This window comes from Guillardia theta (genome assembly GCF_000315625.1).
Source record: "Guillardia theta CCMP2712 unplaced genomic scaffold GUITHscaffold_3, whole genome shotgun sequence".
Lineage (NCBI taxonomy): Eukaryota > Cryptophyceae > Pyrenomonadales > Geminigeraceae > Guillardia > Guillardia theta.
Window position 1 is genome coordinate 913,623 of NW_005434671.1, and position 25,844 is coordinate 939,466.

At 49.3% G+C, this 25,844-nt stretch overlaps 8 protein-coding genes across 8 annotated transcripts; 4 read left to right on the top strand and 4 right to left on the bottom strand.

The window, feature by feature from the left end:
- Positions 1-1,139: 1,139 nt before the first annotated feature.
- Positions 1,140-1,585, top strand: GUITHDRAFT_150044 (hypothetical protein). Its single transcript, XM_005841475.1, has 2 exons — positions 1,140-1,314; positions 1,378-1,585. The coding sequence occupies exons 1-2, from the start codon at positions 1,171-1,173 to the stop codon at positions 1,513-1,515; spliced, it is 282 nt and encodes a 93-aa protein (XP_005841532.1). The 5' UTR covers positions 1,140-1,170; the 3' UTR covers positions 1,516-1,585.
- Positions 1,586-1,596: 11 nt separating this feature from the next.
- On the bottom strand, positions 1,597-4,522 carry GUITHDRAFT_159138 (hypothetical protein; the record flags this gene model as incomplete). The annotated part of the gene is made up of 15 exons (XM_005841476.1): positions 1,597-1,751; positions 1,800-1,917; positions 1,970-2,055; positions 2,114-2,177; positions 2,227-2,318; positions 2,373-2,594; positions 2,642-2,794; positions 2,842-2,977; positions 3,029-3,110; positions 3,157-3,317; positions 3,367-3,410; positions 3,458-3,538; positions 3,587-3,799; positions 3,848-4,093; positions 4,478-4,522. 15 exons carry the CDS (start codon positions 4,520-4,522, stop codon positions 1,668-1,670), a joined length of 1,827 nt encoding a protein of 608 aa, XP_005841533.1. The 3' UTR covers positions 1,597-1,667.
- A 1,107-nt stretch (positions 4,523-5,629) lies between these two features.
- Positions 5,630-8,789, top strand: GUITHDRAFT_100029 (hypothetical protein; the record flags this gene model as incomplete). Its single annotated transcript, XM_005841477.1, has 7 exons — positions 5,630-5,734; positions 5,780-5,850; positions 5,964-7,165; positions 7,212-7,291; positions 7,343-7,417; positions 7,468-7,692; positions 7,737-8,789. 7 exons carry the CDS (start codon positions 5,630-5,632, stop codon positions 8,787-8,789), a joined length of 2,811 nt encoding a protein of 936 aa, XP_005841534.1.
- A 157-nt stretch (positions 8,790-8,946) lies between these two features.
- Positions 8,947-9,568, bottom strand: GUITHDRAFT_150045 (hypothetical protein). The gene has a single exon (XM_005841478.1). The coding sequence runs from the start codon at positions 9,438-9,440 to the stop codon at positions 8,997-8,999; it is 444 nt and encodes a 147-aa protein (XP_005841535.1). The 5' UTR covers positions 9,441-9,568; the 3' UTR covers positions 8,947-8,996.
- Positions 9,569-10,903: 1,335 nt separating this feature from the next.
- GUITHDRAFT_132257 (hypothetical protein) lies at positions 10,904-12,281 on the top strand (the record flags this gene model as incomplete). Its single annotated transcript, XM_005841479.1, has 6 exons — positions 10,904-11,347; positions 11,488-11,595; positions 11,643-11,716; positions 11,757-11,790; positions 11,833-11,972; positions 12,023-12,281. 6 exons carry the CDS (start codon positions 10,904-10,906, stop codon positions 12,279-12,281), a joined length of 1,059 nt encoding a protein of 352 aa, XP_005841536.1.
- A 203-nt stretch (positions 12,282-12,484) lies between these two features.
- On the bottom strand, positions 12,485-16,188 carry GUITHDRAFT_132258 (hypothetical protein; the record flags this gene model as incomplete). The annotated part of the gene is made up of 8 exons (XM_005841480.1): positions 12,485-12,613; positions 12,713-12,781; positions 12,828-14,547; positions 14,601-14,740; positions 14,788-14,914; positions 14,974-15,101; positions 15,178-16,032; positions 16,126-16,188. The coding sequence occupies 8 exons, from the start codon at positions 16,186-16,188 to the stop codon at positions 12,485-12,487; spliced, it is 3,231 nt and encodes a 1,076-aa protein (XP_005841537.1).
- Positions 16,189-18,247: 2,059 nt separating this feature from the next.
- Positions 18,248-19,105, bottom strand: POLD4 (DNA polymerase delta subunit 4). The gene is made up of 2 exons (XM_005841481.1): positions 19,029-19,105; positions 18,248-18,807 (listed from the first exon to the last, which is right to left on the bottom strand). Exons 1-2 carry the CDS (start codon positions 19,089-19,091, stop codon positions 18,394-18,396), a joined length of 477 nt encoding a protein of 158 aa, XP_005841538.1. The 5' UTR covers positions 19,092-19,105; the 3' UTR covers positions 18,248-18,393.
- Positions 19,106-20,952: 1,847 nt separating this feature from the next.
- Positions 20,953-21,168, top strand: GUITHDRAFT_63593 (hypothetical protein; the record flags this gene model as incomplete). Its single annotated transcript, XM_005841482.1, has 1 exon — positions 20,953-21,168. A coding segment is annotated over one exon (216 nt), but the record flags the coding sequence as incomplete, so codon positions are not given.
- Positions 21,169-25,844: the final 4,676 nt, after the last annotated feature.

Genomic DNA, 25,844 nt, shown 5'->3' on the forward strand with positions numbered 1-25,844 from the left:
CTCCAGCAATATCTTGACTGATTGCTAGTTGTAGCAGGTTATACACACTTTAAACGAGGGAGAAAGATATGGTGCTACGCATCAATTATTCGAGAACAATCTTGCAGCTAGTTCTGGTCTTGTTGGCTCTATCTTCATCTCACGCGGCAAGACGATATCGAAGGCACAAGACCGGGCCATCACAGGTTGGGTGGAGTGTCACTTGATCATGTCGTTTGCTCATTGGGTCACTTGCAGGAATCATTGATGAAAGCAGCAGAAAGACGCTGCGCGCAACTTCAGTGCTCTGATCTTGATCAGTATCAGAGACAGGCGTGTATTTTTAAGTGTATATCAGGCAGGTGCTACGATGTAGTTTTTGGGCAAGATGAGGTTCGACGATTGTTTTCGAATTCTGTTGTTTTTCACACGTGTCAAAACAGATAGAAGAAGGAGAGTTTTTGGATGAACGAATCAAAGTTTTCAAGCAATGTTACAGAAATCCAAATTTTGACTCGAGAACGATGTCCTAGAGGACATGATTAGATTAGGTTGCCAGGTGAAAATTATGTTTATCTCATGTTTATGTGTTTCAATCAACTGTGTATTTTGTACTTCAATGAAGATTTCATGTGTTCTTTGGTTTGTCCGATCTTTTGATCGCACACGGCGGTGACTCAGTGACGGCCCGGTCGCCGATCCGCAGGCCGGGAACGGTTACACTTCCGAACTGAAATGAAAACTACCGTTGCGACCGGGTGGAATGCCGATGCCATCATGGCGCAGACAATCCTCAGACGGATCGAAGGAGTTGCTAGTAGAAGCAGCCGCTTAGCGGCAGAGTGAGCTCTCAGTGACATTCTTAGCACCTGCAGCAAACTTTGCAGAGTCTGCCACATCAGCAGATTCGGAGACAGGCAGATGTACTGAGAAGGCAGTTTGGGAGCGGCTGAAGAAGCCTTCTCCGTTGCGTCCTGATCAGGTTTCCTCTGACTAATCTCTTGCATTTCCCACAGACGCTAGCAACATGAGCTCTGAAATTCGTGGAATATGTAGCCAGTGCAGGCACCCTGTAAGTTTCATTTTACTCTCCTCAACAAAATCAATGAATCTGAGTTGTGGATCGAAAACGACCAAATATTGCGGCAGGTGCATGCAAATCAATTGCGGGTATCCGAAGAGGGCAGCTACATGCACAAAGATTGTTACGATCAACGCAATGAGATCATGATGAGACTGCGAGAGGGTGGTGACTCAAACGTGCAAAATTCCAACGCACTTGACGCTGGTCAAAATTTCGAATACCGCGGACTCTGTGGAGTTTGTGGCCATGAGGTGAGCGAGCGAGAGTGAAATATTGGCAAAGACAACTTCACTGCTTACGCGCTGGACCATCAGGTGTATACAAATCAGCTGCGTGTCGGTCAAGAAGGCAAGTACTTTCACAAATCCTGCTTTGATGAAGTCGCTTCGAAGACCCCCGAGCAGAATCAACCCATCAGCGATGCGAGAAAAGATGAAGAATATTTCGTTTAAACGTGTAAGTTATGTTGTCCATGATGAATAAGACCCCATTATTTAGGTAGGGGTCAAAGAATGAAAGAAACAAGATATTTTCACACACGTTTCAATCCACTCATCGACAGAAGAAAGTCTATCTTAGTGATGCCAAGTTGAAGCGAATGTTTCTAGTAAACACGCTTGGCAGGGGGAACAGGAGAATTGTCAGGCTCGCGCACAGTTGTACCTACAGGTCTGTAGTCGAGAGTTACCTGTACCTGTGTCAGAGGACAGCATTCAATGCGCGATAGAGGGAGCACCTTTCCCTTGCTGTCAATCCATCCTACAGTATGCTTCATCCAGTTTGTGTCATCACGCTCAGGGAAGTCCTCCCTGGCATGAGCTCCGCGAGATTCCTTTCTTGCCTCCGCACCATACCTGTCCACATCCAGTCATCCGCCAAAGATATATCCTGTATCTATCTTTGTACATGGTGATCATTGCATTGTCCAGGATGTTCTGCAACTCCAAAGTTTCGATCAGGTCAGTATTCCAGATCAAGCTGCGGTCGGTGATCTATTGAAGATAGAAAGCCATATGTAAGAAGAAACTCATTAGAATCAAAAGGTACTACCTTGACATCTTGGAACTGTTTGTAATGCTCAGTGACAGCCTTGACTCCGTTTTCCAGAGAGGTCCTGTTGAACCAATAAATACAAATCATCAAACGAAAAAGGCTATAATTACTGAGTTCTGAAAACAGCAGCATCACGCTGCATAGTCTTCTGAAGGCCTAATCTGCACTCCGCTGTCTTCAAAGAGCCATTCGAATAGCGCAACTGAAATAAGGATCAGTTCCCGAGGGCAACGCCGATTTACAATTCGAACAGAACCTTGTCCAGGTTTGCAATCGACTGCTCTCCGGCATTTGCAGGAAGGGGCTTATGTTTCTCTCCCGGCTTGCTATTCTCACTGACGTGGAGCGCAGCAGCACGGCCGAACACCACGATGTCAAGAAGGGAGTTGGCTCCCAAGCGGTTTGCTCCGTGGACGGACGCACAGCCACACTCTCCCGCAGCATATAGACCAGGAACAATGGAAGAGTTATCGTTGCCCTGATCAGCAGTCAACAACCCCGTTCAATTCATCCAGCTTGAACCACCTTCTTCGTGACGACTTGGCCATACTGGTTCGTTGGGATACCGCCCATGTTGTAATGAACGGTGGGACAAACAGGAATAGGTTGCTTGGTAACGTCCACGCCCGCAAAAATGGAGGCAGTCTCCGAAATGCCAGGCAATCTCTCATGAAGCACCTTCCCAAAGCAGTCACATGTCTTCAACAATCCTTGAATGAACCAACCTCTGGAGGAAGATGATCAAGATGCAGGTGAATCCACTCTCCGTTAGGACCGCAGCCGCGACCTTCACGAATCTCGATGGTCATGGACCTCGAGACAACGTCCCTTGAGGCCAAATCCTTGGCAGTTGGCGCATACCTTGATTCAGCTGATCAGAGAATTGAGAAATACAGGGGTTTAGAAGCCAACCTCTCCATGAACCTTTCGCCGTCCTTATTACGAAGGATTCCACCCTCACCACGGCAACCTTCAGTCATCAAACAACCAGCACCTGGAACTTTGCTTCAGCCGTGTTACTCATCGGCATCCAAGGTCACCATAAATGCCCGTGGGATGGAATTGCACAAATTCAAGATCCTGAAGAGGGAGACCAGCACGAGTCGCCATAGCATTGCCATCACCAGTGCAAGTATGGGCTGATGTGGCAGAGAACCATGCTCTGCCGTAGCCGCCGGTAGCAAGAACGGTGTTGTGAGCTCTGCATCAGTTCAAGTCAAATCCAAGATCTAAATACGTCAATCGCTGACCTGAATCGATGAAGAGTTCCATCCTCCATGCAAAGAGCAAGTACCTACACACTCACTCAGATACACCACACTACAAATGCTAATGACATACGCCACGGCAGCTTCCATCATCATCCATGATGAGGTCGAGCGCAAAGTATTCAACGAAGAACATCGTGTTATATCTCAGCGCCTGTTTTCGAACATTATTGTTGTGCATGAAAAACTTATCCATTCGTACCTGTCCATACAAAGTGTGGAGCATGGAGTGCCCAGTTCGGTCAGCAACTGCAGCACAGCGGTACGCTTGTCCTCCCTTGCCAAACTTGAGGGACTGCCCACCAAATGCGCGCTGATAGATCTTTCCCTCGTCTGTCCTTGAGAAGGGCATGCCGTAAGCTTCCAATTCTATCACTGCACGAGGGGCTTCCTTGCACATGTACTCAATCGCGTCCTACAACGGAATGTGAGGTGTTGCTAAGAGAACCGGCACTGGATCAACCTGATCACCAAGCCAGTCAGAGCCCTTGACCGTGTCGTAGAAATGCCATCTCCAATCATCCTCGGTCATGTTCCCGAGAGCTGCATTGATACCACCCTGTGCAGCAACAGTGTGCGAACGAGTGGGGAAAAGCTTGGTGATGCAAGCGACGTTGAAACCATTCTCAGCAAAGCCCACAGCTGCACGAAGACCAGCACCTCCAGCACCGACGACGACAGCATCATAGGTGTGATCCACGATGTGATACTTTCCCTGGCTGTCTGCTTGACTGCCTTGAGGGCTTGCTTTCCCAAAAATCCCTCGGACAACCCTCGACGAGTGAAACTGTATCAACGGTAAGGACAAGACAAAGCCAGAGATTTACACATGTTTTTGATAGCTACTGTACATTTTGGTTGAACATATCGACATAAGAGCTGTATAGTCTAACTGAATCCTGATCCCATTGCTCTTGTGAGCTGATACTCTCCATCAAAGCCCATTCCCAATGGGATGTACCCCTTCCCGTTTTGCCCCCTTTCTACCTTCCGTGCCGAACTACTGCAAACATGCATCCAACCACCACAATGGGTGAGTGATACAGATACGAAACATCCTACTGAGCTCAAGACCTCCCCCATTGTTCCTCACCTGCCGTGCGTGATTGCCAAGACGCTGACTGACGCGGCGAAGCATGGCAGCGGACGGAGGCGCTATGCCTCTAACCCCTCCGACTACCCCATTGTTCTCTGGTCCCGATGGGGGTATTGCTTTTCATCGGGGGTGGGTACCATTTAGGGGTGTAGCAGCTCCTTGTCACCTACCCTCCCTAGGAAATCAGGGGGTACTTCAAGCTAAATACACCGGTGCATTTTACCACCATATCGAAAGGCTACCCGGAAGAGCATTCGGGTATGCTCGTTTTGGACCTACCCTGCTCTTACCTGTGATTGTGTTGGAAATGTACCGGTAGTCGACGGTCATGCAGCCGTAAGTGCCTAAAGGAAGGGGTACTTGATGAGGGTGGGGTATTTGAAATCCTTTGAGAAATGGTGGGTGGTCGAAGATTGAAAATAGCTCTGACCGGGTGGGTGCTTCTTGTAATGGGGTAGTCTTTCTGGTCCTAGGAAAGTCGTTGCTTGCTATGCATGGGTCGTAGCGTTTGGACACGCACCTGGTACCCCTTTATCGATGTTTCTTCACCCCACCCCCTTCACCTGAATAGCATGTGTCATCAGTTCCTAGGACCACATATCACTCTGGTCATAGTCATTTCCAATCCTTTCCTAAAGACACTGGTCATAGTGAGGAGCTATCGTAAGGCCTAGGAGAATAAAAAGGCAAGTTTGACTAAAATAATCTCTTACTGATGATTCTGAAGGGGCCCGGCTGGGCCCGGGCGCTCGAACTTCCCGAGACGGTCATCGGAACTCAGATTACTAGTAGAGGTCATGCCGGGGATGAGGGTACAGAGTTTTAGCGCGCGGCAAGAAGCAAGGGCAGGCAGCAGAATGCGCACGGAGGGAACAAGGAAAGGGAGGCAGGGGAGGGAGAAAGAGAAGAACAGGAAGACGGTACGAGAAGGATAGAAGGCAACAACAGGAAACATGACGGGGGAGATTGTCAAGGAGAAAGTACGATCTGAGGAGAGTAGGTCTAGTGAAAGTCGAACCTTTCTCCGGGCTCGTGGCTTCCTTGCAGAACCTTTCGGGGATGGCAAGTGGAGGATTCTATTCTCGTTTTTCTTCTGTGAGCCTACACTAATGCTATGTTTGAAGCTCAGGTCACAGGTCACGAGGTAGCATGAAGGACGAAGAGGCGGCCAATTCAACTGATCTGAGCCTCCTGGGCCTCGATCCCGGAAAACTCGTGTGGGGTCAGCTGGGAAAAATATGGTATCCAGCACGGGTGAGCTCTCCAATTTTGTTAAGTTCTGTCGTTGATTGGCTTCAGGTTGCTTGGAAGAAGAAAGCTCCACAGGATGTTGTGAAGTTGGAGAAGAGTGAAACGGTCCTAGTCCATTGGTTTGACAGATGGAGTGAAGTTCATAGCAAGCCAAGCATGTATTCTTGCCTTTGCTGCTCTTCAAGAATATAAAGATTATTTACGTCAAGTCAAGCTGATTAATTGTTTGTAGGTGGGCGTATGCTTGGTTACCAGTGTCAAAGATCAAGGATTTTGAAGGGTGCTTCGATTCCTTGAGCAAGTCCAAGAAATCAAAACAATTCGTCGAGATGATATCTGCTGCCCTCGATCTCTGCAAGAACTTCAAGCCTGATGGATGGGACGCAGGAGTTTCAGAACATCCCAAACAGGAAGTCAAAAAATCCAAGCCAAACAACAAGGCTTCAAAGCCAAAGCAAAAACCGCAGGAAGTGATAATAGGAACTGAAAGACAACAGATGAAAATTCTCGGGGCATCAGTGGAGAGCAAGTTAAGTGAGGATGACGAAGAAGAGGAAGAAGAGGAAGAAGACATTGAGGATGAGAAAGATAAAGAAACGAAGGAGTCCACAGAGGAGAAGAAATCAAGTGAGCAATCCAAGGGGTCGAAAACGTTAAGCGAACCATCAAAGAAATCAAAGAAGATTTCGGCTACAACACAAGAATCTAGGTCTGAGGACGAAGTTTCAGTAGCAGCAGCAGCACAAGAAGAAGAAGAAGACGAAGAAGAAGAAGAAGACGAAGAAGAAGAACACAAACCCTCCAAGAAATCGGCAAATAAACAGAAAGCGAAAGCTAAAGCTAACTTATCTAAGAAAGAGAAGTCAGCTTCTGAAAAGAAAACCAAGGAGAGCAAATCGAAAAGTAAAAATGCAACATCGAAGAAAGCTGAAAAGTCAAAGAAAGATAAAGGTGAAGGAAAAAAGAAAGGCCAAGCAGCTTCTACACAGGACACTGAGAAATCACTTGTGATCCCCGAGGCAGATTTAGTAGGCCTTAGCAGCGAGGAAGAAGGAGATGATGAGATGGAAGAAGCAACTACTTCTAAGGAAAGAGACCAACAGCCAGAAAAACTGGATTCCGGTGTTGCGATGAAAGATTCAGACAATTCAAAAACAAAGACAGACAGTTCAGGGTCGATGCGAGAAGGACAGGGAAGGAAAGATGTTGATGTCGGGGAGGCAGATGTGAAAGGAGAAGGGGAGGCTGGATCAAAAAGGAATCGAGATGAAGTATTGGACAGTGCAAGTGAAAGCGCTTCAAAATCTGATATTCAGGCCATGGACCTCAAGAAACGTCGGCTGGCGCAATGGTCAGCTACAGCGACAGAAGAACCCAAAGTGGAGGCACCTACACCCAAACCAATCGACGTTGAACGATGCCGCTTGTTTCTCGGTTTTGTCTGCTTCTCAGTTGATGGCTTTCCCTAACAGCATGCCAGGAAATCTTCCCCACGGAACCACTCAAGAGCGAATTATGCAACACATCAAGTCGTTAGGGTTGCTCGACTGTCTTGATAAGGTTACATTGTTGAGGATCTACAAGACAGTGTGGACTGAATTTTCTTGACAGATTTTTCATACCCCTGGAAAGCGATTTGGTTTCATCGCCTTAAAGAACTTTGAGAGCACCGTGCGCGCAAAAAAGGTGACAAAATGAATGAAGTGGTTTTGTTTGTTGCTGAAATTGTGTTCCAGACTCTGGAAGATTCGAGGTTTGATGGCACGAGAATCAAAGTTGAATATCCGAAAGATTCATTCATACACTCACAATCAAGTCAAGCTCCACCAAGTGTTGAGCAGAGATCTTCACAACCCGTTCCAAGCAGAAATGGTGCAACGCGCGATCCTGAAACCTCCATTGGTTCCATTGAATCCATACGGAATACTTTAGCTCAGCAGGTCGAACAGCAACGACAACAGGTCCTTTCCCTTTCTTCCGTGTATATTTCTCACTTGCGAGACAGCTCTTGGCCAAACAAAGAGAGAATCTGAAGAACGAAGTCTCTATGATGAACCCGCCGCCTTATGCCCACGAGCCGCCCAAAGGCCCCATCCATGCTTCCGTTGACCCTCGTTCAAACGTCATGGATCCAAGACTGAAGTCTGCAGGCTCACAGGTGCAAGATCCAAGAATGTCGTCAGGAGCAGTTGACCCTAGGAAGAATCCTGCCTACGAACCGCCTGCTTCGTCTGCCATGAACCGACAATCTTTCCCGATACCTGACAGAAAACCCGAGCCTCCCATGCCATATCAGCAGATGCCGCCGGCTCCGCCAGCAAATTCTTCCAACAAACTTGACTTCTCCAACGACCAAGACTCGGCAGCTGCTGTACTCCAGATGCTGCAGGACATCGCAGCTTCGATGCCCCAGGCCCAGCATCAGGATTTTGCGGGAGAGATGCAGCAGCATAGCCATCAACCCGAGTATCCAAGCCAGGCACGGCAACCACTCCCTCCCTACGGACATCCCAGCCAGGGAGCTATGAACGTGCCACCTGGTCAGCGGGGCCACATGGGCCCTCCCCCGCACGTGCCCCCACCTCACAACGAGGCCTCAGGTCCGATGCCAGGAGGATGGGATGACAGGAGCAGAGAACCTTACTACCAACAGAACGCTTCCTACTACAACCCTGGGTCTGACGCTTGGAGGGATCGGCGTCATCCCTTCCCTCCACATGATGCCATGGATGGATATCCTCCAGAGAGCGACAGAGGGAGGGGCCACATGCATCAAAGAGAACATCCGAGGGAGGTTGTGATGCATGTACCTGCACAGCTCACTGGCATGTTGATCGGTCAGTCCGGTTCCACGATCCGGATTCTGCAGAAGGAGGCTTCCGATATAGGATGCCACATCGAACTGAAGCAGAACAAGCCTCCTCCCGAGGGGAATGGGGCCGGAAATTTGATCATCCATGGTTCACATGGAGATGATGTGAAGAGGGTGCGGCTGCGGATAAGCGCATTGTTGAACGAGGCTGAGCGGACAGGCACAATCAATCTTCGTGGGTTGTAAAAGAATTCATCGTTATATCAACGACCCCTTGCACTGTTGACTATCAACAGAGCAGGATTTCCTCCGTTCACATTTGCTTCTGAATTTCTGTTGCACGCTCAACATATTATCGGTAGCAAGGCAGTGTTGACGTATGAATAAAAGAACGAAGGCAAAGTGAAAGAAAGTGCGCTTTATTCTAATGAACATTTTTTAGGGTAGTCTATCCTAAGAAAGCAACTTGTCCTTTTTCATAACGGGCTTGTACACTCCAGCTTTCGCTAGAAGGCGGAGGGTAGATGTTGTTGCGCAGCTCCTTTCGCTCTTGAAGTTCACAAACTCACTTGCTGGGAAATCACATTTCTGGCTCTCGCAGGGTTTACATGCGGCAGAAGAGTTGTATTCGACATTGCATGACGATGCCGTTTCATCAAGCAGCTCAAACTTGTCCGCGACGGTGTCTGACTTGATCTTGTCCAGGACCTGATCTTGGTACGAGTCCAACCAAAGGCTGTCTTCCATCATCGCCATGTACATCCAGTCATGCTGGCTGCGTTTGCCATTTGTCTCATCAAGCTGGACCTGCTCTCTGATTCCTTTGAGCAACTCGCGCTTCTTGGAAATGAGCCTGTCACTGACTCCAGGATGGGCAGCTTTGTTCCCCTTGTTCATATCGGTAGAGAAAGTTGCGAGCAATGAAAGCGAGTAATCGAGTACAATTGTACGTTGAAACACAGAAGAGAGGGAGGAACGATGGGAACAGGAGGTCAAAAGGTGCTGATAAAGAGGATGGAGGGCGCGTCAGGGAGGTGTAAATATGGGAAAAGGCGGGGGGGGGAAGGAACATAAATTCAGGGAGGATTGGCCAGGTAGACACGGGGAGGGACACTTGATCCACCCTACCCTCGGGGTAAATTCCTGATTTCAAACCCCTCTTCTTTAGTTTATGGGGACCTTCATGAGGGTGGTGGGGTGGAAAGGTGTAGGGTACCTTGTGAGCAGGGGTGGATCTCCTGTCCAATGGTGGTCACATGCACCACGTCCCTTGTGACCACCTGATGACAGTACCCACCCCTGAGGTTCAACAGGAGTACCCCTTACCTCTATCGACCCACACGATCTGGTACAAATGAACCCCCTTTGATCCATGTCAAAACCACCCCCGGGAGAGCGAAAACGGTATCTAGTGCTAATCTCCGGTGGCATGATCACCCCTTGAAGTTTTACCACATGTCAGCACGGCCACTGGAGGACTAAGAATTAGAACGTTTCGTATTGTTGCGGGAGCTTCTTAGAAGCTCAGACTGATCACTGAAGACCGCATCGTTTGGCATTGTTGTGGGACAATTTATCAATAAAACTTTTTTTTGTCCTCCCCTCGTTTTGGGCGAACGTTGACAGATTTGAAATCTGGATGGAAGGTTTGAACAGGATTTGGAAGATAAGAAATCCGCATCGCTTGGCATTGTTGTGGGACAATTTATCAATAAAACTTTTTTTTCCCTCTTCTCCCCTCGTTTGGGGCGAAGATCTACAGATTTGAAATATGGGTGGGTAATTTGAACAGGATTTGGGAGATAAGAAATCCGCATCGCTTGGCATTGTTGTGGGAAGAGAGATTGAATAAAACTTTTTTTTCCTCTTCTCCCCTCGTTTGGGGCAAAGATCTACAGATTTGAAATATGGGTGGGTAATTTGAAAAGGATTTGGGAGATAAGAAATCCGCATCGCTTGGCATTGTTGTGGGGAGATTTATCAAATGCCGGATGTTTGAGGGGGAGCACCTCAAACATTGTCCAGGGGGGAGGTACCCCCCTAGACATTTCACTATGCATATTCTGGTAAAATGGTAGGTGAGGGTACTCAAGGAGCTAAACAGGGTGGGTGGTGGTTCCCCCGGGAAAGTGAAAAAATGGAGAGAAGCTCAATCCTGCATAACCCCACCCCACAAATAAAGGAGAATTCATAGTATTTCGATGGGGTGGTGACAGACCAAGTGTTTGTTTAGTCTAACATGAAAACTCTGGGCTCACCTCATCAATTGATTCAAGAAACCCTGGGGGCAGAATGCAACCAAAGTCGATGTAATGGCGATCACCAGAGCAACATGGCGGGAGGGGGCGCAACTATGAGCGATGGCTGGACGACCTCAACGAGCATGGAGGAGGGTCTTTCTTCTCGTCCTCTGCCTTGTTGCCTGGTGCAATGACCACTGCACCACGTCGACCACTGCATCTCTTCCTCCGCAGCGTGGATCCTGGCAGGGTGGGGAAAGAGCGTTCAAGAGGTTGTTGCTGCGAGGAGGGATGGGAGTGGACAGCCTGTTCGGCCTCAAGAGCTTGCCGATATCGCCACAAGATGAGGGTTATATGCCATTTTTGAAGCACGTGCTTGAAATGGACGACGAGGAAGAGATAAAAGAATTTATGAAAGATTTCCCCAGTGATATCCGGGATTACGACCTGCCATCGGAGATTGAAGATGACGACGACAAGGGATTTGAGAGTGGCAACAATCCCAAGTACGCTAAGGGAGAAAAGATGCATGAATACACCAAGAACGAGGTCTTGGCGAACAAGGTGCCCGACCCCACTATCCGTCCGAGCAAGTGACATTGGTTTCGCAATAGCTCCTTTGGGTTTCTGCGATGAACGGTGATCTGGTCCAGGCATCCCAACTGCTAACTTGTGCAACTGCCCATGAGTCTTGATGCTCTCAGGTGAAGAGGGCGATAGAGGACCTTGGCGCCATCGTAGACTCGTCCAACCGCAAGTGGAAGCACTTCCGTGCGCTGCATTACGCTGCGACTTTCAATCGCTCTGCTGTTGTAAGAAGTTCATTTGTCATGGATCCGACGTCATGCCTTACCGACAGGCGCTGTTGCTGATAGAGGACTACGGTGCAGTGGTGGATGTGCAAGACACCGAGGGCTTCACCCCATTGCTGAGGTGAGCGAGTCGTGCGTCATGGGAGGTGATGTTGCTGCAGGGCCGTCAAGTTTGGCAACCTGGAAGTTTGCAAGGTGAAGGCGATGAAGCTGTCTTGTTTGTATGACCGTGTTCAGATTTTGGTCAAGTTCGGGGCGATGCCGATCGTGTGGACGAGGAACCACTGGAATGGTTTTGATCTCGCGATGATGACGGAGAACGAAGAAATTATGAAATTCCTGCAACTCGCCATGGTCTACCATTTCAAGAACAGCACGTGAGAAGCGATGCAATGCTTTGATTGCCTTCGTCCAATGCTTGCCGCAGGGATGGATATGAGAGTTATTCGGGGGACATGGCGATGTATCCACGAGGGGATATAACGAACTTGACGAACAAGGAGATTATCACCCTTGCTGCCAAGCAGCGAGAGAGCAAGCGAGCGGAGATACGGCAGTACCTTGCAAGTTTGCTGCCTCCAGGAAAGCTTCCTCGGCATTACAGGAAGCGTCAGTTTCCTCTTGTCAACGCTTCCAAGGTGACAGTACGCGAGATCGAGAAATTGACGCGGAAGCTGAGGATGTGAGCGAGGGAGTTTCAAGGGGCGATGCAGGCGAGAGGCATCTCAAGAAAAATCGAAATTTACGAAAGAACATCTGCTAGTGTACAGGCGAGCTGGGCCCGAATATTTTGAATCCAGCCGCGACATGATTCCATCAACTTCGTTGCACGATTCGGCATGCTGGAAAGCTGAAATCGCGGAGCGAGTCTGAACAATGGTTGAACTTGTCACTGAATCCAGACATTGCAAGTGCTGTCTGGGACAGTGCAGTTAAAGAAGTGCTGCAAGCAGCCCGCAAGAGAGGAGTCGTCCCTGATCCTGATACCGTCATAGGCAGGATTGCCCCGGAGAGCTGGCTGTAGTTGCTGGAAGAGAGACGGGGAGGGAGGAGGAGATTCTGTAAAGAATCATGAAGACGCGTATGTCGATGTGATCTTGACAGTGTTCTGACACACTGGAATGACGTAAGCAAAGTCAGTTGCTCGAAGCTTCAGGTCCGAGGGAGGGTTGGTGACCACATATAGCTGCCCAGGCATGTCAGGACGGAACGAGGGCGGGGCGAGGGCTTACCTGTCTTGAGTAACCCTGCGATAATCTGTACAGCCCAATGACAATGTCACCCGTCTCCTCAAGATGCTTGTCGAAGAACTCGCCGAAAGTCCTCTCGGCATGGTGAGAGATCGAGATGAGTTTGACGGCAGCGTCGTGCTTGCTGTCCTCTGCCCCTCGTCCCAGGAGGATGCCATTGAGGATGGACATGATGTAAGGGTTGAAGTACTGCTGGCACATGACAAGGTCCAGCAGGACCGTTATGACCGTGCAACCTGCCACGTAGCTGCTGTCGAGGTGCTGGAAGCCGTTCCTGATGTTGAACGCCTCCTTCTCCACCTCATCTCTGCTCATGATGATGGTCGAGTCATCCATGTGGTAGAGGGTTTCTGCGCTCGCCCGTATGTTGCTGGCGTCCATCGGGAAACCTCCCTGGGTCAGCTCGGAGACCAGAATCGTCCTGGCCCGGTTCAGCCCCAGCGCATTCGCCGTGATGACTCCTTGCATGACCGACGAGTCCGCAAGGTGACGCGACTTGGAGAGTTTCTCCAGGTCTGCACAGAAGAGGACCGCCCTTGCGCGCAAGATTCCCGCTCTCAGCAGGAGATCGGCATAAGAGAACCCGGACATAGCATGTTTCTCTATGATCCAGACTCGGTGGTACTGGTTCACCTCGTACCATTCCCTCGGGCTGGGCAGCTTCTCCGTAAGGAACACAACGATAGGGCAGTCCTGCAGGGAGGTGTAGAGCGGTTTGAGCAAGTACTGCATGTCGTCCATGTCTGACGTCACTACGATTACGTGGTTCTCGACCCTCGCGTCCACCTCGTGCACGATGTGCGTCGAGAGCGAGCGGTCGATAGGCATTGAGAACGGATCCTGCACGCCGATGTTGACCTGCTCGAGGAGGAAAATCTCCATGTTTCTCAGGAGCTCGCTGCTGACCATCGGGTAGACTTTCCTCATCTGCTCAACCAGACCCTTGGCAGTCTTGTCTATCGCAGGGTCCAGCTCTGAGACCTTGGGGAGGGATCTCTTCAGCAGCCTTTGCCCTGAGTCCGTCCTTGTCAATGCCTTCATCATGCTCGTCTCCTCGTGAGGAGCGTCCGCGCCCTCAAGCTGCGCAGCTGCAGCCTCGGACCCTCTTCTCGCCCCCTCCGCACCCTCGATTGCTCCCTCGACCGGCAATCCCACAGCAGGAGACACTTTCTGCTTCCTCATCGAGCTCTTCCGCCCGAAGAGTCGAAGTTCCTCCTTGCGAGTCTCAACAGCCTCGAACTTGTCGAGGGCCCTTGCTTCATCTGCGAATGCGAAGAGGATGTCGCCCGGCTTGATCCGATAGTCGGCTCCAGGGTTGAAGATGATTGTTGATACAGCCTCTGCAGCGTTGTTCGAAAGGAAAGACTTCTTCCTCGTCCTCTTGATTTGCTGCTGGGCAAGACTCTTCCTCCTGTTTGCGTGCGATAGGAGCAGGTCAACGCAAGCGATCGCTACAACGCATGCGTTCGCTTGGGACTTCACAAGCTTGACGAAGTCATGGTACTGATAACCGACATAATCCTTGTTGACCTGGAAGTTGTAAAGCTCCATCGTCATCCCTTCAGTGTACTCTTCGTGCCAAGACGTGAGCGTCAGGGACTGCCGCCAGGAAATCGACTGGATCATGTTGAGCAGCATTGTCGGGAGACCCGGGCAGGCGACTGACATTCCCAACAAGCTCAACCTCAACTGGTTGATGCACCTGAAGGAATCTGAGGTGAGGAAAGGAGGAAATAGACAGAGTGACTAAGTTACATAATGTTCGCACGGTCAACCCCGGCGTTGATCAGGAGCTCCAAGTTCTCAGGTTGCATGACTTGTGCAAAGATGTGTATCGAGGGGTTCGACCGTTTGGCCGTCAGCGCTCGCAGCGCCGTCAGCTGATCCTGTTCATCCTACTCAAACAAAGTCAGAGGGCCGACAGCGCCGCTGGACGGATGACCTGATCCCTTGCGCTCCTATCGGCCATGAGGAAGATAGCTTCCGCTTCGTCCACCTGGACCCGCGCGAGATCGTACGAGGAGGTTGCATCTCCTCGGATGTAGTGCAGCCTCTTCTTCGTGGCATACCTGGTCAAACCCACTCTCAGCCAACACAGGAGGAAGAGCAGGAGCAAACGGGGCCTCACTTGAGCAAGACCTGTCGCACTTCGTTGTTGGGAGGGCAGTCCACGAGGATCACGAGCTGAGGGGCAAACATCGTCTTCAAGGCATGGTCCTCATGGAAGAACTCGGTGATGAAGGCATGGAAGTCAACCTACAGAACACGTCACATGCGTGCGATCTTAAGTGCAGCCGGCAGGACTCGCCGATGGGTTGCAGGCCAGGATGACATGCGCTCGGTTGCTCTTCTTCACCCACACGCCGTCGAACTCCGACTGCAGCTCTCGCAGCTCGTGGAGCTTCTTGAACTGGTTTGGAACGACGTAGATGGTCAGCCCGATCATGACCAGCATCAGTATCCTGCTCATGGCTGTGATCGGCACGACATCCCCATAGCCGACAGTGGAGAAGGTGACCAAGGTGTAGTAGAGAGAATCGTGGAACATCATCCTCGTCTGACAGTTGGAAGCACCGAGCTGAGTCTGACCGAAGGGGAGGTCGCACAAGTAGACTCCCTTTCTTGAAGAATCCAACTTGCACATATTCGGGCAGGATATGCTGCATTCTGCTTCTGAGAAGAACTCACACTGTTGCGCTACCCCTGTCCATATTTCCCCCGTCTCGTTGGCGAGGTACTGCACAATGCCCGTGGTGACAACCAAGATGCACAAGACGATCGAGATAATGCGGATGGTCTGGCGCCGAATCGCATCGTCGGAAGAGGCAGATATCAACTCAAAGCTTCTGATCAAACGGATCAGACGAAGCACCCGGAAGAACCGCATCACTCGTGCAACTGCAAACAAACCAAATGACTCATCGCACTGATGGCCGAGCGCAGAGATCAAGAGGACAGGAAAGACTGTCACTATATCGACGAAGGATTGAAGACTAGTCAAGTACTTCAGCTTCTGCGAGCTGAGATAGAGATAGAAGGACCAATACACCCCGAAGAACGTGCTTAAGGTGATGTCAACGCTTCTTGTCCAATCACTATAGTTGACATATGTTGATATAACATAGAGCACACAAGAAATCCCCGACATCACTGCTGAGATCACCTCGATCGCAAACCCAATGCGAGACTGCAAGATGTATGTACTTGCTCGTTCGTTGAAAGGAATCCCCCTTCGAAAAGGGACCTTGGCAAAAAGGATTATCCATGGCAATAGACTTACAGCCAGGGAGGGGAAGAAGGAGTACAGGGCCCTCAACCTACATTCGCTCGGAGTAGCAACCATGTTGCGCTACAACAACAGTTGTTCAACTTAGAGATCGAGACGGAGCTGATCCTGCCTGTCCTCCACAATTTCTGCAGCTGTTGCTTGTCTTCTCAGGGAGTACATATTCATCGAGGGCAGTCTCCTCCTCCTCCCTGTTGGTCCTGCCACACCAACCGCCGACCGCTGCGCCGCGGTACCTGCATGGTTCTGGCTCAACTGGTACTCTCCATCAAAAGGACCCCTTCGTCTCGAAAGACTGGATCTACTACCCCACCCCACCCGCTCTGTTGTTAAGTTCTAAAAGGTCTAACATTTAAAAATACATTTTTAAATACAGGGTTTTGGTTCGAAGTACCCGTACTTGTACCCGGTCATACCAGTACCCGTACTCGTCCCCGGTCATACCACCCTAACTATGATCGTGTCACTTCACTATCCACCCCTCCCGGGCACTCTGCAGGTAATATATGACCCCACCCCTCGATGTACCCAAAAAAGCAAGTGAAAGTAGCGGAAGGTTGAGGGTCCGGGGGGTGGGGGTGGGGTACTGGTACGAGTAAAGCGACTCGACTCTTGAAGGGGGGCCATGATCTTTTTTTCTAGAAACGGGCATCACTCCCGAAGCCGCCGGGCCGGGCCGTCACTGAGTTGGTGCCGGGTCAGCGGGCCGGCACGCTGAAAGACTTGATACGGTCCTCCATCTTTCCTGGTTGCCCATTGTTTTCCCGCGCTCACGCCTCTGCCTATGGCGCATGAACTTTCAGCAGTTCCGCTGCCTCCAGGCTTGCGCGCTGCACTCATCAAGGCGGGTTTCCGTAGCACGTCAGACTTCGACGGAGTTTCGGTGATTGAGCTGGCAAGAGGTGAGGAAACCATGCACATGAAGCTGTTCGCACACGCATTTTCTGCAACAAATGAGTTGTTTGGTCAGAACAAACAGATTGATTTTCCTTTGTCACGTTGACACGTTGTTGAAAAATATTTCATGAATTGCTTACATATTTTATCTTTTAGAGGCTGGAATAAGTCACAACGATGCTCTTGCTGTCCTCAAAGCAGTACGAGGTCCACAAGATAGAAATCAGAGATCACTCGACACTTCATCCGTTACCAAACCTCCCCAAAAGTCCGCCTTAGATCTATTAGATGAAGTTAAAAGCATGCCCCACATCATAACATTTTGTTCCGACTTGGACAATATGCTTGGAGGGGGGATTGCCATGGGTGAGGTCACAGAATTTTGTGGAGTCCCAGGCATCGGCAAAACACAGCTTGGAATACAACTGGCTGTTGATGTTCATCTCCCAATGATATTCGGTGGAGCACAAGGCGAAGCAGTGTATGTGGATACCGAAGGTAGTTTTATGGCAGAAAGAGCTAACGATATCGCAAGTGCTTTTGTTAATCACGTTCAGAAGATGGTCAAAATAAGGAATGACGCTGTTTATACCAATGCTGCATCCTTCCTCACTACTGAGCACATTTTGGATACAACCTATGTCTATCGAGTACATGATTATTGTGAACAGATTGCAGTGATAAATCGGTTGTCTTCATTTCTGGATTCACATCCACGGGTAAAGATAGTCATTATCGACAGCATAGCATTTCTATTTCGACATGGATTTGAAGATTACGCCATGAGATCAAGAATCTTGAATAGTTTGGCTCAAAAGTTGACCCAGCTGGCAAACGAGAAGGGAATAGCCGGTGAGTACATCTTGAAACCACCAATATATTTTGTGATCGTTTCCTTCAGTTGTGTTAATTAACCAGGTCACTACAAAGGTTGGAGCAAACAATGGTCACCTGGCACCTGCTCTTGGAGAGAGTTGGGCACATGCCTGCACCAATCGCATAATGCTTTTCTGGGAAGCAGGTCATCGATATGCCCGGCTTGTCAAATCGCCTTCGAAGAAGACCGATACAGTTCCTTACCAAGTCGTTGCTGAAGGAGTGAGTTTACCATTTCAAAGAAATTCATGTTTAAACTTTTTCGCAGATTAGAGGAATATCAAAGAAAAGGCAGAGAAATGTTGGACAAGAATAAAGTGCTGTTTTTTTTTAGCTCGCGACAAAAAGTAGAAGATTCTTGTATTGTTACTGTAAATTACAGCTGGCAAATTAATCTGTTTTATCAATCACAATAAAGTCTGAGCGGACTGAACAAAAAAAGTTTTAAGTTTTCATCAAATCTAGATCCATGTATGGAGTCATGATTCACTACCCAACGATTGCGTCCTCGGGATGTACCCTGCCATGCCAAATGGATCTATCTGCCATTTCAGGGAATGTTTCTAATATACTAAGTATTTCTTGGGGAGGATCCATGTTCAATTTCTTTGCTCGATTCCACCGTTCCAGTCGTGTACAGCTCATGCATGGCCCATACTTGGTGTTGAGATCGAAAACTCTCAATCTAGCATCGGCTTCCTCTCTGTCGATGAATAAACCAGGCTCAATTTCGCACCGCAAGTCCTCTTTCGGTGTTTCTTGGACAGGTGGTTTTGTTGATTCGATCTTTACGATCTTTTGGTCTTTGTGCGAGACATCCAGTGATTTCTTTTGGGCGTATCTGTCAGGAATCCCCTTTTTGATAGAGTCCATGGTATCGCTGATCTTGGATTGCTTCGAAGCCTTTTTTCACAGAAAGGTCAATGTTAGATCATTTTGAAGGGAAAAGTCAGAGTATAAGGGGACAAAGGGCAGGATAGAAGTGGTGTGGATCACATGTGAAATAAGAATGTCTAGCTCGTGTGCAAAAGAAAGGCGAGTCACATTGCGATTGAGCATACGGCAAGGAAGAGTCGTCTCAGCAGCGAATCAACAGAGAACAATACACAAGGAGTGTATCTTACCATATTAGACCTCCGCGCCATCTTCGATGGGCCCTCTGTTATTGCACTCCTCTTCGGCGCCATTTTGTGGGTCCCAGAAAGGTCGTTGACGTTCTCTTAGGGGGAACAAAGGGGTACTCATTACCACCGGTGATACTTGTTCACGACCTTCATGAGCAAATCGATTACGATGGGGTGGGTAGGAAAGCTCAACATGCAAATCATTTTGTGGGGTGGGGTGGGTGCCCTCCTGCCAAAGGCGGAAGGAGCTCGCGGGGGTCCTATATGTCCATGTGGGGTGGGGTGCACATGTCGTGACCACCGGTGTTATTTAGGAGGAAAGCATAGGTAGCTAAAGGACCCACTTTTAGTTCTTTACATGTATATAATTCACAATTATTGCTGTACAGGAAGAGAAAAATGTTGCCATTTTCCGACACCACTTTCGGTACCAAAGACTATAATTTGTTTTTGTTTGATACAGTTTATAATATAAAATGAGATTAAAATCAGGTTTCGTACGAAGTTGTGTGTATAAAAACAAATTTGTGGGGAGACAGAGGAACCGCCTCAAACCTAGTCAAAATGGCTAGCCAGGACCGGTCGTGATACCATAATACCACCCATGGGCATTACCAGAAAAATACCCCTACTTGACTCTGTTGCTCTCAACCACCCCCTGGTATTCTGAGACCCCACATTACCCAACCTAGGGACTATTTCAAATTTCCTTGTACTTTACTTGGGAAAATGTCAAATTATCTCGGAAGTGGTTACTATTTTCATGATTGTTTTCAGATTATTGTACCCTACCCCACTGAGTCAATGACCTGTAGCGAGTACTACCCACCCTTTCACCCATGTCCAGACCAGACCTTGGTGTGGCGATCTTCATTTTATACCCCTACCCACAAGATGCTATCATACTACCCCCCTTGACCCGTTCTTCCTAATCGACTTACCCCACCCCCACCAACCCTACGAAGCACCTCCTGCGATAGCTTTGGTTTGAGGTTTGTGCTCCTATGGCGAGGGATACAGCAATGCAAGCACTAATTGCTCCTCCCCTTGCCCTCATCACAACTCAAACGACCATCCACACGTTTCTCCTCCCATGATTTTACCCCCTCATCTTCGAGATTTCTTTCAGCTCCAGTAAATTCTTCACACTTTCTGTGTCCATGAATTCAGATCGTTTCCTCTTTACCCATTCATTACGTGATGAAATCCGTTGATAGCTACTTTTCCATGTATCTGCCTTTGCTAGCATAGCTCTAATGTAGTCTGTCACTTATCTCTGCATGTGCATGACAGATTCAAGTAGATGAGATTTTAAAAAAAGGTTTCCGCTCTTTGTGATTTTTGGTCTTGAACCTTTCTTTTCATGGACCATTCTATTCCTTCGGCTTTGTTATGTAGAATCACAGTGGATTCTGCTTTCGAATATCCCATCGATCATGTTTTCCTGTTATTGTATACGAGCTGTAATAGTGTTTTAGGTCTTGCCGCCGTTGATCGAAGAAACTTTAGTGAGAATTCTCGTGGTTGTCAAGGCAGCTCAGGCGTTTTCAATCCGTCTTGAAGATGTCTCAAAGTCAGGTCGCTTTACACCACGCGATGTCTTGTGTGAGATTGACCTTCCGTGCTCATGCAGATTAAGGTGAAATGCCCGGGGTGCAGTACGATGCTTGCCCTGCCACAAGGGACAACCAAGTTCAAATGTGCCCTGTGCTCCACAGTTGCAATGATACCTGAATCAGTTAGTGTAACGCCAAGTCGTCCCGCGGACATGTCGCCATATGGAGGAGATTCCAGACAGTACTTTGGGGATCCAGGTTTACAGTCAAGCTCCTGGTCAGATTCCAGGCACAGCACAGGTAGTGCTGGATTTGGACCACCAGGTTACTCTCCAACTTTCCAAGATTCTGCATCTCTTGCTTTGTCAATGCAGCCCATTCTTCCCCCAGGTGAAATAGAGCAACCTGTTTGGATGGATCAGGAAGGAATAACGAACTGTTCGCTCTGTTCGTCTGAGTTCTCAGTTGTGAAGAGGAAACATCATTGCAGATGCTGTGGAGCTGTTGTCTGCGGACCTTGCAGCTCAAATAATATGGTGATACCTGGAATCAACAAAGATAAGAGCCGCGTGTGCTCCCTCTGTTCGAAACATCTCACGGATCAACCGAACCATTCGGGATGCGTCATGCGGTCTTGTATGAATCTCTCGGCTACTGGTGCAGCACCAGCAGCCCTTGCGCTGGCCTGCAAATCCATTGCTGATGAAGCACAGGCTGGAAGTGCCCAGTTTGAGCAGGAAGGAGTCTTGGAAAAAGTTTTGACAAATTTACTTCCATTCACACGTGGCGTTGATGCACAGATACAGAGGCAGGCCATTCGCGCCATGTCAAATCTTGTATTGAAAGAGAAACATCGTTCCAAGACTATGGAAGCTGGCATCGTTCCCATTTTCGTTGATCTGTTGGCAAGTCACGATGATATTCTTAGACTGCAGGCTGCACGGGGAATTCTCGGCCTCAGCAACGAAGAAGTCGTGAGGCAAGCTTTGGTAGAACTGCGAGGTGTCAATACGATAATCAACATACTCCCAGCAGAGTCAGATGAGGGTCAAGCTGTAATGGTTTCCATTTTGGAAGCTCTTGCCAATGGAGGATCGCAATATCGGGTATTGATCCGTGAAAATCATGGAATCTTCACACTTGCAGCATGTCTCACAACAAAGAATCAAACGATCTTGGAGAAAGCAACGAACATTCTTGCTTTGATGGTATCTGAACATCAGTCTCGTCGAGCAATTTTTGAGAGTGGTGCAGTCACGGCTTTGTTTACCGTGCTACAAACATTTGGAGGGAAAATCTTACTCAATGCTCTCAAGGTGGTCTCTGTAACAACTACAGACCCAAATGTATGCCAACAGCTCCCCGATAAACATGTTGCAGTGCTCTCTCACCATCTTGATGACCTTTCACATGTGCACATTCTGCAGATGGTTTGCTCTACAATCCGCAATGTATCAACTGCTGATGAGAGGTTTGCTCGGACGCTTGCAATGGCTGGTGCAGTGCCGAAACTGTTGAACGTCTTGCAACGATCGGGACCAGAAGGCTGGGCGGCTATTCGCACTGATGCCCTCAATTTCTTTCTGTCTGCATGCACAGTAGATGCAGTAAGAGACGCTCTTGTTCAGGGATCAGGTGTCGGTGTTCTGGCGTCCATCGCAGCCAACCCATCCAGCCACATTTCTGAGATTGAGGTGAATAGTTGCATCTGACAGTGTTATAAGACTGAGTTGCCATCGAAGGTGTGCCTGACGTTGCTGTCGACTTTGACGTCTTTCAGCGCGGAATGCCGACGATCGCTTTTCGAGATAGGAGGCACCAGCCTTATGCTAGAGTGCATCAAGTTGCAACCAAGCGCTCCTGTCAAAGGGGACCCGACATTGGGAATCTCCTCGGAAGAACAAAAATTGCTCATGATCTCTGCAAAGCTGGGCCCTGCACTCCAAGTGCTGGCAAATCTGTGCGAAGACCAACCTGTACGTGTGAGATTGTCTAAGAGTGGTAGACTGTGATCGATTTTCAGATCTGGGATGTGATTTCTGATGCAAGGGGTGAAGTTGACGTGTTGGCACATGCTGGCAGCAAGGATCCCAGCATTTCACTTGCTGCTCTCCGGTGCCTCATTTCGCTCTCTCGCTCTTCAGATAGGAGGTGAGTCTTCTACGAAAAAGGAAATTGTTGTTGAAGGCTGTTTGCAGGTCAAGGGAATTTCTTCTCCGATCTGATACGCTGCCACATCTTGTGGGCCATCTCTCTTCAAAAGACGAGAGTGTTGCCGAGATGGCTGCTGAAATCATTTCCGAGCTTTGTACTGATAGAAGGTGCCGTGATGAACTGTTGAGGTGCTACAATTGTCTGTGCTGTACTCCTGGAACTCATGAATGATCTTCAGGCAAGATGCAGTTTCAAAGCTTTTGAGAATGATCTCTTCCTCTCGAAATGATGCCTTGAGAAGCAAGGCCGTGATTGCAATTGGAGGAATGTGCGGGGACGATAGGTTCTGGGAGATTATCACCAGGAGCAACGGATTGACCATGCTGGTTGAGCTTCTTTTTAACCCTAACTCAGCTTCTTCGTTGAAGTTGAATGTCTGTAATGCCCTCTCTGATCTTGTGATGGATAGAAACCATGCCTTATCATTTCAAAGAGCCGGTGGGGCCCATGCCTTGACCAGTGTGCTCTCGGTTCAGGACAAAGATGCTGCTGCTGCTGCTGCCTATGCGATTGGAAATTTAGCAAAGGCAGTGGATGCAGCGAATGTGCAGATTGATGACACCACCATTCGAAAATTGATAATGATGCTTGCTGAGCCAGGCGCGTCTTCGTCGATGCACGCGATATCTATCCTGTGCGATTGTGAACAAGTCAGGCAAAGGTTCCTTCAGAATGGAGTTGAGGCTGCCTTAGTGAACACGAGCAAGTGTCATTCTGATCCATCAACTCGTCAGCAGGCTGTCCAGGTTCTTGTCAAGGTATTGAAAGAAGGCAATGATGGAGGACAGAGGCTTGTTGAACTTGGGGGCGTATCAATGCTTCTCGGAATGGCATCAAGTGGTCGAGTAGAAGACAAAGAGTCAGCGCTGGAGCAACTGGAACAGATCAGCAACAATCAGAGTGGCTTGTCATCATTTGAAGGCCAAGAGAGGGATCTCTTGCCTACTCTGGTACAATCGATGCAATCGAACTTGTCAGCGGTTAGAATCCGAGCGATCAGTGTGCTGGCTAACGTCACTAGGGACGAGAAAATTGCTCCGATAGCCGTTGGGGCCGGAGCAGTGTCTGCGATGCTGCAGCATCATGATCGCAAGAACGTACAAGAATTGGATGGGGTTGTGAATGTCTTGAGAAACCTTGCATGGCTGGACACGCTCCACGAGATGATCGTCGAGACGAGCTTCCTTCCTAATTTGGTAAGTCTGCTCAGCTCCACAAGGACGCAGACACAAGAAGCAGCAGCAGCTGTGGTCACAGAGTTCTCTAACCGCAGGCATCTTCTTATCCACCTCATCAATAGTGCTGCGCTGATGCCAATCGTCTCACTTTTGTCGCGAGGGAACGGCAAGCTGGTAGAGAAGGCGATGAAAACATTGAGCAACCTGGTTTACCTCCCAGATGCATCAAGCGAACTTCAGAAAGCTGGGAAGCTTGACGTTGTTGTCCCGCATCTCTCCATGGGTTCATCTTCCACGCAGATGAATGCTGTCTTGACTATCGGAGGCATCGTGTCTACTATCGGAGAGCGAGCTCGTTTCTTGAGCAATGGAGCGGTTGAAAGGATAGCAACTATGTTGAGCATGAATCAATTCAAGAGCGAGGGAATCCTATACACTCTTGGTGAACTGTGCGAAGAGAAATCCATCTGTGAAGCGCTTGGAAGACAAGATTCTCCATGGAAGCAAGCACGTGACTGGATGGTTCAGTCAGTTGCTGCCCCTCACAGTGACTTGGATTTGCGCCGACGTTGCGCTTTTGTGCTGAGGCGCCTTGCCAAGATTCCGAACACGTCTGTGAAGATTGCTCTTGTGGAGAGTGGCGCATCGGATGCTGCAATGCAGCTTTTGCTCGAGCAAGACGATGGGGTTCTGTGCGCAGACTTGAGTGCGACGCTCTATGACTTGGCCACATGCCCGCAAGGTTTGGATCGGGTCTGTACAAAGACCAACATCTCGATGGTTGTTGGACTTGCTGACCATGCACATGAGCCGACCAGGGCGTATGGTGTACGCCTAGTGGCTCTCGTGGTTGCGAGGGGAGGGCTCAAGCAGATTCTTGAAGCGAAGGGAGAGGAGACGATAAGAATCATAGGTATGCTCGCAGCAACTCATGCTAGCGAGATGTCTTTCGTTTCCAAGGCGCGAATGAACATGCAAGGGTTGGGCTTCATGCCGACTAGTGATGTTGTGGTGCCAAAGATGGTGAACGAGAAGGTGACGCCCAAGGCGGTTCCGGTACCTGACTATCCATATGAAAATGCTTTGCCTGTAGTGGCTCATCAGGCTGAAGTTCTCTCCCCCAAGACAGTTCAGACTCCTTCCAACTCGACTCAGAACCACCGGGCGGTTGAACATGCCGCAACTCCTGAGGTCCAGAAGTCAAGGCCGAATGACAATCATCAGCAGAGCGTGAACTCGCACACTGCGGTGGCACGTGAAGAAATCATTGAGCCCTCAGTCGCGGCTGAGAGAGAGCTTCCTCCTGGATGGGGAACAGCCAAGGACAAGTCGTCAGGGAGGGTCTACTACTACAACAAGGCCCTCAAGATCACCCAATGGGAGTTCCCAGAGATCATCTCAGACGATCCTTTGCCGCCTCCCCCCATGGTGAAGGAAGTGAAGGAGCCTCCAGCATCGAGCCCGCCAGCTGTCGCTCAGCAGCCTCGCGCTGTCAACGATACCCAGCCAGCCAGTCTTCCAGCTGTTCACCCGGTTGCACAATCTGTGGCTCAGCCGCAGCCCAAGGTTGTAGCGTCTCCTGCGCCTACGATTCCGATGACCGAGCCCGTTGCACAAACTCTTCCTGTGAATCCGGCAATGACGACGGTAGGAGAAGTTTGAGTGTGTTGTATGTTGATGCCTTCTACACTTGTCACGACAATTACTGTGCATCCTGATGACTTTGTTTCAGGCTGCTCCTCCTCGCTATGAGAATGTGAAAGGACCTTTGCCAGTGGGCTGGGAGGAGCGAAGCACTGCGGACGGGAGGATGTACTTCATTGATCACAACTCCAAGACCACAACCTGGATCGACCCGAGAGACAGCC

What these genes read in the sequence shown, in the direction of transcription:
- POLD4 (XM_005841481.1), bottom strand. Translation starts at nt 19,091, where the DNA reads ATGGCGCCGAAGAGGAGTGCAATAACAGAGGGCCCATCGAAGATGGCG. An exon ending in TGGCGCGGAGGTCTAATATG is followed by an intron (nt 18,808 to 19,028) that starts GTAAGATACACT and finishes CTGTGAAAAAAG; the next exon opens with GCTTCGAAGCAATCCAAGAT.
- GUITHDRAFT_150045 (XM_005841478.1), bottom strand. Translation starts at nt 9,440, where the DNA reads ATGAACAAGGGGAACAAAGCTGCCCATCCTGGAGTCAGTGACAGGCTC.
- GUITHDRAFT_150044 (XM_005841475.1), top strand. Translation starts at nt 1,171, where the DNA reads ATGCACAAAGATTGTTACGATCAACGCAATGAGATCATGATGAGACTG. An exon ending in GTGGAGTTTGTGGCCATGAG is followed by an intron (nt 1,315 to 1,377) that starts GTGAGCGAGCGA and finishes CTGGACCATCAG; the next exon opens with GTGTATACAAATCAGCTGCG.